General features: G+C 32.2%; 1 protein-coding gene across 5 annotated transcripts in view; it reads right to left on the bottom strand.

Annotated features, from left to right (window-relative positions):
• LOC130890798 (rho guanine nucleotide exchange factor 12) overlaps positions 1–16,455 on the bottom strand; it is a 234,869-nt gene that overhangs the window by 42,895 nt on the left and 175,519 nt on the right. For all 5 annotated transcript variants that reach the window (XM_057795119.1, XM_057795122.1, XM_057795120.1 and 2 more), the window contains one exon: positions 1,721–1,801. In XM_057795119.1, coding sequence (XP_057651102.1) covers positions 1,721–1,801 — 81 coding nt within the window. The remainder of the gene's footprint in view (positions 1–1,720; positions 1,802–16,455) is intronic.

The raw sequence follows: 16,455 nt of genomic DNA, 5'->3' as shown, positions 1-16,455 counted from the left end.
ATAAAAAGTATATATTTAGGTTGCCTAAATATACGAGGATGTATTGATATCTCGTTAGCCTAGACCAGTTCCATGCATAAACAAAATATTGCGTTACCGTAGCAAAGAACAATAATTTATTAGAAGTGTCAGTGTAAAGTTTGACGTCAAAAAAGTAAACCAGAGTTACACAATAAATTGAAAGACAAAAATGTCCACCAAAATTGTGAATTTAAAAAGGTTGCCCATCGGGAACGCCAGTTAATGTGTCAGTCCCCAAAAATATGGATGCAGTTCATGACATGATTTTATCAGACCGTCAAATTGGGCTAAAACGTATATCTGACGCACTGAATATTTCATACGAACGCGTACATCATATAATTCACGTCAATTTGGACGTGAGAAAAATTGCTGCAAAATGGATCCTGAAATATTTGAATATTGACCAAAAGCGTGCAAGGGTAGAAGCATCGCGTTCGATCCGTGCTCGATTTGAAAACGATGTAGACTTCTTAAACCGAATTGTTCCTATGAATGAGACTTGGGTACATATTTACGATCAAGAGACAAAGCAACAATCGATGGATTGGCGACACTCTGGTTCTCCAAGACCTAAGAAGTTTCGTGTCCAAAAATCTGCTTGAAAAGTTCATGCTTCAGTTTTTTGGGATTACCATGGAGTAATCATGATTTATTTTTTGGATAAGGGTAGAACAATAAGTGGAGATTACTATTCGACATTACTGACCATTCTACGGGAAAAAAATTAAAGAGAAAAGACGCGGAAAGCTACCCAAAGGTGTTTTGTTTTTGCAGGACAACGCCCCTGCACACCAATATCATGTTGCCATGCAAAAAATTCGTGATTTAGGGTTTGAATTACTAGAACACCCCCCTTATTCACCAGAATTGGCTCCGTCCGACTATCATCTCTTTCCTCAACTAAAAAAAAGTTTGAAACGTCGTAAATTTCTTTCCAACGAGAAACTAATAAAAGCTGTCGAGGTGTGGTTTGCAGAGCAAAAAGAAACAATTTTTTTTAAACGTCTAGTGAAGTTGCAGGTTCGTTGTAATAAATGTATCCAATCAAGAGGAGAACTTGTTGAGTAATAAAATATTTTGACATTGAAATTTTGTTTGGTTCTATAGTAAGCTAAGAATTTTTCAATATATCCTCGTATAACACAAAAAATTCACTTTGATTATCTTTATCCGGGGTATTTCTTCATTCATGTGACAAAATTTAGTGATTGTCAATGTAAAATAATGCTCAGATAACAAAATTATCTCAACTCACTTATGTCGAAGATGCAATGTGTAACTAAAATTGAGTTTTAATTTTTTTTCTCAAATTTATATAGAAATTTGACAATCAAGAACATTTAGATGCACTAATATATCAAAAGGTCTAAGAAATAAGAAATATGATTTGATTGCATGGAATTTTAAAAATTTCAAGTTTTTTGCTTAAATTTTCGAAGGTAATAGAAATGCTATGTTATTAATCACCTTGTAGGGGGATATCACTGAAGAAAAAAAATTTATGACTGTAAAATATGCGAATAGATATGGAAGCAGGTGTAAAATTTTTTGTTTTATCTAAAAGTTCCTCTTATAGCAGGTGTGCGAAACATTTTTAAGTTCGTGTTTCAAATTTTGCAAACGATAGTCATGTTTATTCGTATTAACTTTCTACCAAATCGAATAAATTTAGTAGTAAAAGCTTCGAGGAACTTACTTGCAGGATATACTGGAATTTGAGGAGCTTCCTGAATCGGTGTTTGAAAAAGCTGGATGCCGTTCCAAGTCGACGTCGCCACTACGAAATTCAAATAATGTTAGTTTACTTGTATGGGAAATACATAATATAATAAAAAATGGCAGTGGAAAACCTCTATAAATCAATCCAAACTAAACATATTTACGACAAATCACTCACATAGTTTAAAAACCGATGTAATAAAAAAATAATTAAAGCAGTATTTATTATAGAAAAAAAAAATGATAATGGAGTTACTAATTTTCTAAAGATTACTTAATATTACATTAGTTAAGGTAGTTTTTAGCAAATTACATTTGCTGATTAACTTTTTATCTAGGTTATCACAGAGTTTGTCGTGCAATATTGAATATTTAAAATGGAAAAAACCAGCGATTTATATGCAAAATATATTTTTCCCACTCACTTGGTACGAAACACATTTATTACATAAACGTTTTGTTTACACCTCCGCTACTGAATGAAATACAATAATGAAGGAGGCGTAAATCAAATGACGGTATTTAAGATTAAAACTAACTGAAATCGTGAAAGTAAACAAAACCTTAAGGTTAACTCGAATTTAACTGAAAGTTTCTCCGAGTAATTATAATGAATTGAATTTTACAAATTGGTACTCTGGTAATATAACAAGTGCACTGAAAAGTCCGTGGCTAGCATAAAAAAACTCTTTTTTATATAGAATTTGATTTTATTGTTCTATATAGTTGTCTTAAACGATTATAGCGGTTATACAATTTTTTGATGCCACTTTTATAATACGGTTTGTCTTTAGCATTAAAATAGGTTTCCGTTTTGGTGATAACTTCTTCATCAGCGCAATATCTGTCCAACAAGTATACTCTTGTGATATGAGAACAAGAAAAAAATTGCTGGTGGCCAGATCTGGAGAATATGGTGGATACGGAAGCAATTCGAAGCACAATTCATCCAGTTTTACCATAGTTTTAATCTTCAAATAGACTTTTACGCATTTCCACGCTTTGGAGTTGGCTCATCATGTACTCATCACGATCGAATCACGATTGAACAGATCCAAACAGTGCTCAGAATAATCAATTTATTGTTGTTTTTGGTGGATTGTGTGCTCGCGCGTCACCCACTTTGAACAAAGCTTTCCCATACACAAACATTCATTGAAATCAGCTTCACTTTACTGTGTGTATCGGCCTCGATGCTCATTTAGTCTCGTTTAAACTTAGTAAACCACTTGTCAACGGTTGATTCTCCCAGAGAAAAGTCCGAATAATATTTATCAGGCCAAGCCTTCGATAGATTTTTTTATGCAAAAAAGCACGGCTATATTAACACACGAAATTACATTTTATACACAAAAGATGCTTCTATCAAAATGCTAAAGTCACAAACTAATAGTACGACAGCTGTCAAATTGATACACGTGTCTTTTGAAGATTAAGGCTAACTGGAAATAAAATGGATTTAATACCAGTAGCTATGTGCCAGCCTACGAACTTTTCAGCTCACCTAATATATTTAACGAAAAAGTATGGATATTTTCATAACTATACGTGTTTTTAGCTCTAATCAATCAAAAAAATATGATACGACCATTTATAGTTGACAAATGGAACAAACAAAGAAAGCATTGTCATTGAAATAAATTGAGGACGAAATCAAAAAGAAAGAAGCTTTACGATACGAACTCATAAATGGGAAAACATTATCAATCTACCCGAGAAAGACAAAAAAATATTGCAATTTAAGGGAATTGCAAACAGAATAATCGATTTTTATTTTGTTTCAAGATACTTATTGGTATCCTTTTTCCAGCTTTCAAAGCGGATTTAAGCACGTCTCTGATTAACGTCCTAATATTGAATCATGTAAATCCAAATTAATTGTTACAATATTATGTAAAAGACGTTTTTTTATTGACTATAAATAAAATTATGTTTTAACTGGACCAACATATTGCCACATTTAATCAATGCTACATTTTTATATACTTCCTGCGTCGTAAATTTAGTTTGGTTTAAATTATGTTTTTAGTTATAATGATTCCTTAAAATTCTTCAGCAACAAAATTACTAGAGTCCACATTTCATTTTCTTCTTAGACTTGAAACGAAATCTTTTCGTAAATATTCGCTCTAACAGCGAATGAAAGAAAAGTTTGCTTGCAGATTAAAATGAAACGAAAAAAGAATTTAGATTCGAATTAAAAGTCGAAGACATTTAACCAAAGTTCATAGACTTCTAAGTATAACAACTATCTTTTTCGGATTAATAAAAATTATTCAATTAATACTAGGATGTATTCGAAAAATTGGTTGTTTTAGCAATTTCTTCTCGCCATGTCACCTTAACTTACCCAGTTTTATGATTTATTTCAATTTATAGATAATAGATAGTACACTAACCGCGCACTCATAATTTAACTCAAGGTTACCTTACCTTTAATTTGTAAGCAACACGAACAGTTTAAATATTCAGACGGTTTTAGAATAATGTGTAAAGGATTTTTTGTCTCTCTCTCTCTCTCTCTCTCTCTCTCTCTCTCTCTCTCTCTCTCTCACTCTCTCAATGACAAAAATGAATTATAGTTAAATTTAAATTCAAGTATTTTACAAATGAAGTAGAAAATATGTTTTGACGGCAAAAAACGGAGTGATTTTTAACAAAAACTTTCAGTTACGTGCAAATGTCCATAGAAACAAACAACAAATATAAGGTACAAAATAAAATTAGATTGAGATATTGAAGCATAACGGTAGTATCTTGAAAACTTGCTTGACACGGAAAGAATGAAAACAACAAGAAATGGTTGAGTTGAGTAAAATCAACATTCGAGGGCTGACTCCTATTGTCTCAACCTATTAGAGTCTGCATACAGTAGAAGTCCGCATACGAGAGTATCAGTATGTAAATTATTCGTGTGGAGAAATGCGCGGTGATCAAATACTTGAAAGAGTTGATCACAAAGTTTTGGTGAATATCCTTGGGGATTCTACAAAGTGATATGATATAGTGAGAAGATGGTATCGGGAGGTTAAATATGGTAGAGTCTTTTAATGCAGTTTAGACAAGACAAAGAAAATGTTCTTTCAAGATTAGTAGCTAGATATAAGTCATCAATCCATTACTATGATGAAGAGATCAAACTTCAGTGTAAGGAGTGGAAACATCAAGGTTCATTACCGTCAGTATTTTGTTACGGTATTTTGTGATGCTCAAACGTAATTTTAGTAGATTACCTATAAAAAAGAGACAGCACAATTTCAGGTCAAGCAATAAAAGAAAAACGTCAGAAAAAGTTGCGCAAATATGTTATTTTACATCAGGATAATGCAACCTTCAATGGGTTCTGGGATACACTAAAGTGGAGGGAAATGAAGTAGTTAAGACTTGCCGAAGTAGGGACGGATAAACCCTTCCAATGGCCCTCTTGTGGAACACATTAGAAAAGAAGTTATTGCAATAATCTACAGGGGTTGAGGCAGGCAAATATAATCCAAAGAATCTATAACCTGAAGTCGGTTGGTAGTGAAATCAATAGATTAGATGTAAATTACAGGGTACATTACACAATAATTACAACATACATACATCGGTAAATAGGAATATCTTTGTAAATTTCTTATTGTAAGTGGGACAGAGCAAATTATCAGAACTCGTATTTATCATAATATAAAAACACGGTCTTCGTCTTGTCCCTAAAGATAAATTTGAGTAAAATGCTTCTAAAATTAAAATTGTACAAGTTGAAGTGTGTAGACGAGTAAATAAAGATTCTTAGTATTAAGAATAGCTGGTCTATGTATGATCTTGGCAAATGCCCAAGTTTTTTCTGTAATTGACTATTAATTTGTCGAGGTTAATATTGTGAAAAAAAACCACGTTTGACAATTAAGTCAGCAATATCATAGACTGATTAGAAAGAATTCTGTATTAATTATAAACCTACATTGTATTTGAATGTCTTTTAATATTTAGTGTCAGATTAATATCATTGTTGTCTCAAAACGAGTTGGTATTCCACAAATTACTCACAGAAAAACTGTGTCCATTTGTCTTTACGAAATTATGACCATAATATATTCCAGTTTTGAACACAAATCTCTAAAATAATACATTATTTGTTTCAGAAACCAAGTTAATCAACTATTTTTTTAAATAAATAAGAACATTTTGATGGCATACTCGTATATATTCAAATATTACTCTATAATTCGTGGTGATCATATTCTTGTTGGCTATTTATAGCAATATTTTTAATGGTTTGATGATCACACTAACGGTTAGTATCGAATTACCCATACATACATATCGTTAACAGACGTTATTATGTTGAACAACGACAAAGATTTAAAGTAAGCCATTTTTCAATAGTTCAACTATGAATTAAATAATTATTGTATGAATTAACTGCATTAGGTGAGCAATGATTTATTGTCGCAATTACTGATGTAGAAAATAAATTATAGTTGCATTATATACTTGAACTCCAGCCAGAAAAATCTAACAGTTCTCATATTTTAATGTGATTTACTTCAAAGCAATATATATGTACATTTAAAATATATAAATAAACAAAAAAATAAGGTTTAAATTTACTTAGTAGACAAAAAAATATATCTCTAATCTACTTTCTGGAGAAGTTTTCCACTAGTTGGAAACCGGAATTAGTCTCACTCATCTCCGTTTAACCGGATTCATTCGAAACTGATTCAACCTTTTAGGCATAGACTTACGCCAGAAATTGACAAAAGCCCAAATTCGAGAATCTCATCTTAGTATCAAAATGGACTGTATCCAGTAACGCGTGGGGATTACATAATTGGGTTTGAAAGTGTTAATACCACAAAAAGTTTTGGTGGATATATCAAAGGAATCTGCAGTATCATATGACATAGTCAAAAAATGGTATCATCAGTTTAAATGTGGTATTAAGTCGCGAACAGACGAAGATGCAAAGGGCGTACCCATACGAAAATGTTAAAAATGTGCCTGATCTCTTGTTGTAAAAGCCTCGAAAGATTATTAAACAAATAGTTGGGAGACAGTGGTATTTCATAGTACGTAGTACATTTACTGATCTCAACATTAATTTTCCACACGATGGGTACCAAAATGGAGAATAAGAAATAGAATGGGATGATTAAGACCTATGTTTGTAGATTACCTGCAAAAGGGGGTCACAATGACAGTTGCTTATAATGCCAGTTGCAAAATTACGTGAAGCGATAAAAGTGAAACGCCTGGGCAAAGATGTTGTCTTGCATCAGAATAACGTACCCGGTTACAAATTCGCATTAGCAGCAGCCTCAATACTTAGGACTTCAAATTAGTAATATCCATTATATTCTCCAATTTTGTCTCCACGAGAGGTAGAGATTTCAACTAATACAGTCACTGAAGCAAAGCTTGTGCGTTTTATACTGAACACACGGTTTACGCTATCGCTGCACCAATACTCACAATTACACTATCTGACGTCAAAGACTGAACATAAACTGGACTGAAGACGATAACTTTGTTATCGAAACACCCGTCAGATGGTGTTATTGTGAGTGTTGATGAAGTGTATTCAGTATGAATATCAGCAATAGTTTCAGAAAATCAAAGTTATCTGTGTATCTTATATCAAAGCACTTTCTCTATCAAATAGCTCAAATTAAATTCCTTAACTAGTAAACACTTTTATTTCTTTTAATTGACTAATTCATTAGCGACTATTCTTCCAAGAAATTTTATCCATTTAACGGACGTTACTGGTTTAAGAATCAATTTGCACATTAGACTTACTTATAATAAAGTCAATATGAAAATACCAGAAGTTTTTTGTGGATATTGCATCATTTTTAAAACGAGTCAAGTTTACAAATCGGTTTTTTCCTATGGATATAAATTCATAAATCAGTTACGGTTGTAACGAAATTTAATTTATTCACAACATGAGTTATTTGTAGAGATACGATAAAATCGAAATATGAGATTAACGTCTGATAAATCGTTCGTACACTACAATAAAAAATAAAAATTGGCAAAATTATGAGGCCTCTTTCTATTTTGTTCATTTAGAAAATAGTAATTTCAATATTTATCCTGGTATGTACTTCTTCTTCAGGTATTAGTCAAGTTTTATATATTAGGAAAAGGAAAGTGTGAAAATTAGACCACAATACACTTTAAAATCGATAGATTAATGTACATTTTATAGGAAATATTTTACCAGAGCAAAAAAATCTGAAAGTCTTCACCATCATTTACCACCATAAAATAAATGATATCCTAGGGTATTATCCACTTTTGATGAACTCTTTTTGGTTAAATGTTAATTTACCAGAAAATACATATTTGAAACAATAATAAGAGCTAATGATTGCAAAAGTTCTATAACGTTCTGCTATCTTCGAAGATTTTTTGTACGGCGAGATGGTTGCGCTGTTAATAAACGTGAAATTTTGTGACAAATACTACCAAATAATAAAATTATTTCTTCAGCAGCCTCCCAAAACACTAGTTTAATATCTAAATAGTTTTCTCTTTGGAATTATATGGAAGAAAATATTGATCGACATGGCTACAAACATTAATAAATTGAGTAAAATATAATCAAACTTTGTGATAGATTTATAGGGAATAGTTTGTAAAATTGTTTCAAGTCGTAATTTTTTTTTTAAATGTCCGGGAGGTGTTCCTGATTATAAACGTGTAAGATGACACTTGATATCTTTTGATGTTATTGTTTAAACAACGAAAAACTGAATAAGCCAGAAAAAAACGCATTTTTTGCAATGAATTAATTTTTTTTATATTTTTTATCCAATATTTCAACTATCTTAATCAAATTAACCTAAATAGATTTGAAGAATTTTGGTTTTTTATATGTTTTATTTATGTTATAACAAATTACTCTCTAGTCGCAAAAACTTTCGAGAGAGAAGGATTTCTATCTCACTCCCATCTCCATATATAAGATGAGTGAGAGAAAGGCCGACGACGCGCTTAAAAAATTGTTTGCTATTTTTCAGCAGTAATACGTAAAAAAAAATATTTTTACTTCTTCTAATATTAATCTATTACATTTTTCAACTTACTTTTATGTGTAATGAGATTTTTATTTATTATTAAAATATTTTATATAACGTTTTTTGGTTGCAACAGGATCAGAATTTTTTATATAGAATCATACATTACAGTATACATTGAATAAATTTTGAAAACGATTTGCGGTGAATTCTTTGTATGTGGATAATTGAAAAGAATGATAGAAATCGATTATAGGAACGAAATATCTTCAAATTTATGTATCATCAAAAATGTACTTGCAGTTTACTGGAATATATTTATTCATAAATTCAAGATATAAGCATATATATATATATTAGAAATTGTTACTCCAATTTTGTCATCGAGAGAATTATTTATTTATTATTATAACAAAATTTATAACCAGTGGACAGATTTTAAATACTATGTTGCTCGAAAAGTTTCCGACCTCAACCCGTCAGCTATTATCAATGTAAGTCGGGAAATATATTAGCACTTGCTTTAAGAGATTAACTGAATCGTAAAGATTTTTATGAAGATGCAAACCCCCAGACCAGAAGTGCATTCGAATCAATATTTTCCAGGCTTTATTGATTAAGCAAAATGAGTCGGATTTTCTGCATCTGCATAATTGAAAAAAGTGCTCCATCAGGACAACGAACCTTCGGTGATAGCCATATCAAAAAAGGTCGTTATCGCCTATTTGGTGGAAAAAGATAGCGACTATTATTTGGAAGGGTTAAAAAGCCAGAACATAGCTGGAAAGTGTATAGACTTCAAAGAAGAATATGTTGAAAAATAAAAACGATTATGGAAAAAATGTCTTGTTTGTCAGGTCTGAAACTTTTAGAACAATCCTCGTAATCTTTCAAAGAATACTTAGCGACAACAGTTTGTATCAATTTTGGATTACCCAAGAATCAACACAATGTGACATTATGCAGTGTTTTCTAAATTGAAGCGCTGCTGTTAGACACCGGATAAAGGAAGAATCAGAGAGAAGTTTGGTAGTGTTAAAATGAAGAGCTATAAAATGATTAAGTAACAATAATGAATAGATGTAATCATCGGATAGAGATAGAGAATTTCATTCTATTAATATAAATATTACGTTCTTGAATAATGTTTATTAAGCAGCAATGACTAGTGATTATCTCCTGAAAATTATCTAATTAAAAGAGGAATTTGTACAAAAACAGGAGCTGATGAACTTTTATCAACATCATTTAAGTTAATTCAGTGTAGCACCCCTTATTCTAACTTTTCATTTGTGAGCGTGGGAAACGTAATTGTTCAAAAATGATAGTACAATTCAATGTGATATTAATGAATTAAACTTATAGAGTGAGGAAACAGATACTTTTGCCTCAATTAATAAATTTTCTGGATGCGTTTACACAAAAACAAAAAAATGTGCCGTGTGGATACTCAATGTTCGGGGTTAACTGACCAGGTCTCGCACTTGTGGATATTCACTGGACGCGATTAATTGATCCCATGTCGCGCATATAGATAATTACTGTATCTAAGCAATTAATTGATCCCGTGTCGCACTTGTGGGTAGTTACTGTATGGGGTTAATTAACTCCGTGTCGCATTTGTGTGGATATTTCTTGCACGTGAATAATTGTTCTCGTGTCGCACTTGTGGATAGATATTGTACGCAATTAATTGACTCCGCGTCGAACTTGTCGATAATTGTTATACGGGGTTAATTGAGCCGGTGTATATATACATTTGTGTATACATACCGCACTAGTTTAACTTTGTCGCACTTGTAAATAGATATTTTTCCATTCTCACTGCGTATGTTAATTAAGTTGTTCACTATTATTGTCTCCTTAATAATATTTATGCGTTTATATGTCTAAAATGAGAGATTATGGACACACTTGTGATGCTTATAATTCTGACTATTATTATCAAAAATGAAAACATATTTTATTTATACTAAACTGATAGTTGGTCGTTATGCTTTCGAGAAAAGGTGATTGGTACTACTAATCCCAAATCTCTTATGAATTTATTAAAAAAGAACCTGTATAAATTGATACATATATTAAATAATAGGAGGTCATGAGGTTTTATTAAAGAAATCCATTTAAAAATACCGATTTGTATCAAAACGTGACATTTGCAGGGAGTATCATATTCAGGTTTGAATATCGAGGTTAACCTTGGAACATATTAGAGGTAGGTAGGCACATAATTTTGCAATAAAACTGATGTTTTGAGCGTTGCCATTTTTGCAACTGAAAAAATGCGATATCGACTTTTATATTTATATAACAGAAACAAATTTTGTTCAACAACAAATCACAGGACAATGATGGGAAAACTTTTTATATATTGAAAAATAATATTTGAAAAGCTCACCTACCATATGTCCAAATTTCAGAATTGAATTTATCAAATTAAGTGTTTTTTTAATGAAATGATGATTTGATGTGTGATTAATCGTGTTCTGGGTATTGAAAACGAGAGTTGTCCAGTATTGTTATTGCGAAGCCTGTGGCAATTTAGAAATTAACTAAGTTGTTGATATTGATCGTTTAACAAACGCAAGTTTGTGCAAAAACGGAAATTACGTTGAATAATTTAATTTTTAAAAAGACCTTACTGAAATAAAATGCATAGAATATTTACGTGCAACTTTTGGTTATTGAGCACCATCAGAAAAGACTATTTACAATTAGTTTGCAGAATTTCCTAATGGTAGTGCGTCCATCAGTAATGAATGTCAAGAAAAAAAGCCACAATCTGTTGTCAATCCGAGAAATATCGATGCTATGCGTAACATGATTAAAAAAGATCAGCATGTGACTCATAGACAGATACAAGCGTCTCCTAGGATATCGCAAACTGCAATAGGTACAACCGTTTTGCATGACCATGAACAAAAAACGTCATATCATTTCTCATTACGACAATGCCATCTTCCATAAATCACGTCAAACAATTGAATATTTGTCTCTTTGCCCGTATTCTTCGATTTATCGCGTATTAACTTATTCTTGTCCGTCACTGTCAACTTAGAAGTTGTTGGAAACTCGAATCCATGTTTATATTATCAGCTTCAAAGTGGAAAGAATGTTTCCAGAATTGGTTTGAGCATATGTAGAAATGTATAGACTTTAAGGGCGAATCAAATACATTCTTTGAAACTTATTAGCTTCTGTTTCACTTTTGGCAAACGTCGTATAAGAAGAAACTCTTGATTTATATTACTTTTATTGCACAACGGCAACATATAGGCATGTATTCCTGTTGGTTATTGGTTTATTGTTAAATAAAAAAGGCTATTCTACTCATGGGTAGATAATACGTTGAATTAGAAGTATGCTTTTATGTTAGCTGCGTGACTTCTATGTTTTTTGTTTGAATGGGATACTATGGTAAGGCAAGAACATTGGTGTAGAAAGTGTATTATCACCATGACATAGTAAAAAAATGCTGCCAAGGCAGCGAGAGTTAGTTTCAGAGTTATGAGTACATCCTGGTCATTGACTGGGGAGTTAAACAAACGATTTGTCTTAAACAAAACACCAAAGACAAGGAGGTTATAACGAAACGTGGAAACGAAACAAACGTTGTAACAAATAATTTTTCGTTGGCCTGTGAAATTTCAGATATATACTGTATGGTTTTACTGAAAAGTTGCCGTTGAAAATTTTATATAAAATGTGATGTTCCTAATTGATTAACTGTTTACATCCGCGTTTTCCTCGTGTATATACAATTACTAAGCTCCTTTAAATAGATCAACAAAAATTAAAAAGAAATCAGTTAAATCTTTCAATGTTAAACAAACTAAAATTGAATGAATATATATTCGGATTTTTGTTTGCTTCTGCTATTTTTACGTAAAGTATCAGAATTTATTTTTAAATCAGGTATGTTATTATTTTTTCATATATGTACGTTCAAACTTCATTCATGGTATCGAAAACTACAATCCATTCATTTTGATTAGATACAGAATGAATAGATTTGAGTTTTAAGCAGTTTTCATATCTCAGTGTGACATTAATCAGTGATTATGTTCAATGGACACGAAAAGCCGCCTTTTCTTTAAAGAAATTGGATATTTGTTTTTTTATTTATTCACGAGCGATCAAATTATTTGAGCGCATACAATCAATGTAATTCAAAAAACAATGTACAGAAAATTGGTTTTAATAATAGCGCCTTAATGTAATAAGTAATATCTTAAAAGTGCAAATTTAAGTTAAACAACAGTCTACTACTGTCAATTAATCTGAACCTAGATCAATTTTCAAATTAAAATGAAGTAAGTAATGAAAAACTTTTGCATTGAGAGCGCGTGTTCTTGATTTGTTGACGATTCCTCGACCGTTATAAGCAGTAAGAGAAGGACTAGCCTGACTTAGCTCCAGCAACCAAACACGAACCACGTTATAGTTATTTTCAACTAAGGTTCTAGTTATTTAAATCGAAGCAGTTCAGTTCTGATTTTATTAATATCCTACTTTCCTTGTTGAATTGGTTCTAAATTCCTTGTTATGAAGATTAAGCTTTTTATATCGAAAATGTATAACAGCAAATTCATTTTTGTATCTTCTGTATCTGTTTAGCGATTAAAGTCCGAGCGAGGAATTAGTATCTTTTTAACCTTTGTCGCTACGAATTACGATTAGACATTAGCAAGGGTTGCTATATATATTTTTTTAGCCTTGGCAACACTAAATATTTCTGATTGTTACTCACATTTCTGGTGTAAATTTTACATTGTTAAACATAATCTACATATTTACTTACTCGAATACGGTTTTCAAATGAATTGAAAAATTAGGTCTTTAACACGGAATTGATCCATGAACTTAAGTAAACAGCGCTCATGCTTTATTCTCAGGCACAGTAAATAAATCGTGTAATTAATTCAAACGTGCCTGATTTTTACTTCAAAATGATGAACTCATTCATCAGCCAAGTAGACGAAGACAAGAAATAATACAACAGCAGCTGTAGACCCTGCACACACCTGCCAGTTCAATACAAGCCAAAAACTGTTAAGAGTTCGTCGAGCCATTTTTATTTTACCTCAAGTTTTTCCTCAAATGTTTAGGGTCGTGAGGTTCTGGAAATCTTTCCAACCGGGTTAAAAGCCAAACGGAAGAAGGACCATCCCAGGGTAGCTAAGTTGTGCACGGAGAGTCTTAAGACTTTGCATTTCGTCAAACTGGCCACCAAGACAGTTAGATACGATTGGAAATATGCGACTATGGGAACAACCATAGAGACAATAAATAATAAAAAACGGAAAAAGATGCTGCCAAGATCATGAGAGTTGCTATTTTGCCGAGGGCGTTCCCTGAGACTGTTCTCAGTCGCCACTTTTGTTCCTCTCTAGGAGTAAAAAAGTGGAAGAAAAGAGGCGTCAGCAGCTAATAACAGCGCAGGATGAGGGACTTCACACCTCACAATGGGAAGTTCGAAATCGAAAGGACGAAAATAATGGTCAGCTCATTAGGGTATGTATAGACGAACAATTCTACCTGACCATCAAGAAATACCCAGAAATACCACCCAGGCGTTCACTAAAGAAACCCAACGACATAAAACACCTTTGTCTTTCAGAATTTCTGAACAGAGACCCCGTACTATTTCGAGCACGGCTCGAATACAAGAAAAAACGTCAAGAAATTGTCATAGTCTCCCGCTACTGCGATGGGAACGGGACCGTACCGCCACCAGAAATGTAAAAACTAGTAGAGTACTACCAGAGAAAGAAGCTACCAATACTACTAGGATGCGATGCAAATGCAAAACATTGTTTGGGGGAGCAAAGACACTAACACCAGAGGTGAACAACTTTTGCAATACATTTCAACTAATAACGTTTACATACACAATGTATCATAATCATATTCAGACTAGAGAGCCATTGAGCCAGAAATCAGTAGGTATCTAAGAAAAACCGATTGGGAAAGATATAAAACCAATCTACACTATAACTTAGAGCATATCCAGACCAGTAAGGCTAGACACCATATGAGTCTGGAGCAAGATCTCAGGGACGGGACCTCTTTAATAGAGCAAAGTGTTCTGAGGACTGACAGAGCTGCACCAGAAAACGCACTGCCTACATCAAAGAAATGAGAAAAGCGGAGCAACAAAGCTTGAGAAAATTCTGCAAAGATATTGACTCTACACCTGCGGCTTCAAGACTTCACAAAGTCTTAACGAAGGGCAATGTCAATACAACCATGGCACTGAGGAAGTATTGTATTTCTTGATAGTCTAACTTCAACGACAATGGAGACAGGTGAAATATCGAAATAATCTTTGAGTTGTATTGAGAGTGAGATACGAAGTACAAACAATATTAGAATGAATTATAGGTTAAAGTATCCAATATTCCATAGATGGAGACACGATATGGAATAATCTGGAATGTCAGAGCCTCGGCAGATTTTTCTCCAAATTTTAATGTAGATTTACACATTTTCATTATTTAAAACATATATATTTAATAGTGTTAAGTTGGTAATTCCAATATAATTTAAACATTGTTGGCTAGCTTGTTAAAACATAAACTTGATTAAGCAATCAGCACATGTTTGAATAAACTTTAATACCTATTCAAAGTAGCACAATCTTACGTTTTTAATTAATAAGTTAGTTAAACGTTACTAAATACCAGTTTCGCAATTTAAATATAAAAATGACAAAAAATATTTATACACGCGCTCCATACATTGATTCAAGCGGTATATGTAACTAATTATAGTGCAGGAGCCACCATCTGTTTTTTCAGTAATTAGAAACAATCTGAATCTTCATTAGTAGGAACAAGAATTTTTCTCTGTGAAAATTTTCCATGAACGTAGTTAATGATGTGCGCAGGTACAAAACATGCTGATTGGACGAATTGTCGATAGTTTCTGACAGTAGATTTTTTATTGAAAACTGGATAATAAACTCGTAAGAACAATTGTCCTATAAAATGCATATAAATTATTAATAAGCTAATGTTGATTTGTTCCTATCGGAATACGCATAAAACAACTCATCTCTACTTAGTCACCATCGTGACACAAGAGTTTAACGGATGAAAAAATAGGTGGGATCCGTATGGACTTTATCCAAAGCTTTTATCTTTCTCAAATACTAGTATAGAAATATTTTACTTACGGCAGTTGACAGTGCATGTTTAATATTCATGGTGTTGATACCAATAAAGCCAAGTTTTATATATAACATGAGGGGTTGGTCACATGAAATTTGTTCGTTTCTAGTTTATTATACCAATGAAGCTTATTTTTTCTTTATGGAGCGCTTGGACAAAGTAAATCTTGACCTAATAGAAACTGGCCAATTTGACAGTAACTTCAGTATTAATCAAACGAAAAAATAAAACCAATGACACAGTAAAACAGTGTGCGGGACTTATGTTGCACTCTGCTGCTATTGACGACCAAGTTTCTGGTGGAAATAGTAGAAAGTGAAAAAATACAAGATTTTAAATACATTAAAAAATATCATAGCTTTGGAGAATGAAGCAAAAAACATCTCAGAAGGAAAACAAATAGAATTCAACAACTTTTATTGAGTTTTATTGCTCTAATGATCATGTAGTCAAAATTGAAGTGATAAAATTTATTGGTGGATTAAATGAACTAACTTTTGACTTCGAAAAACCGGAAACTGATTTACCAA

The sequence above is a fragment of the Diorhabda carinulata genome, chromosome 2 (genome assembly GCF_026250575.1).
Source record: "Diorhabda carinulata isolate Delta chromosome 2, icDioCari1.1, whole genome shotgun sequence".
In the NCBI taxonomy this organism is placed as follows: domain Eukaryota; kingdom Metazoa; phylum Arthropoda; class Insecta; order Coleoptera; family Chrysomelidae; genus Diorhabda; species Diorhabda carinulata.
The sequence above is the reverse complement of the archived record's forward strand: the minus strand, read 5'-3'. Positions and strand labels throughout refer to the sequence as shown.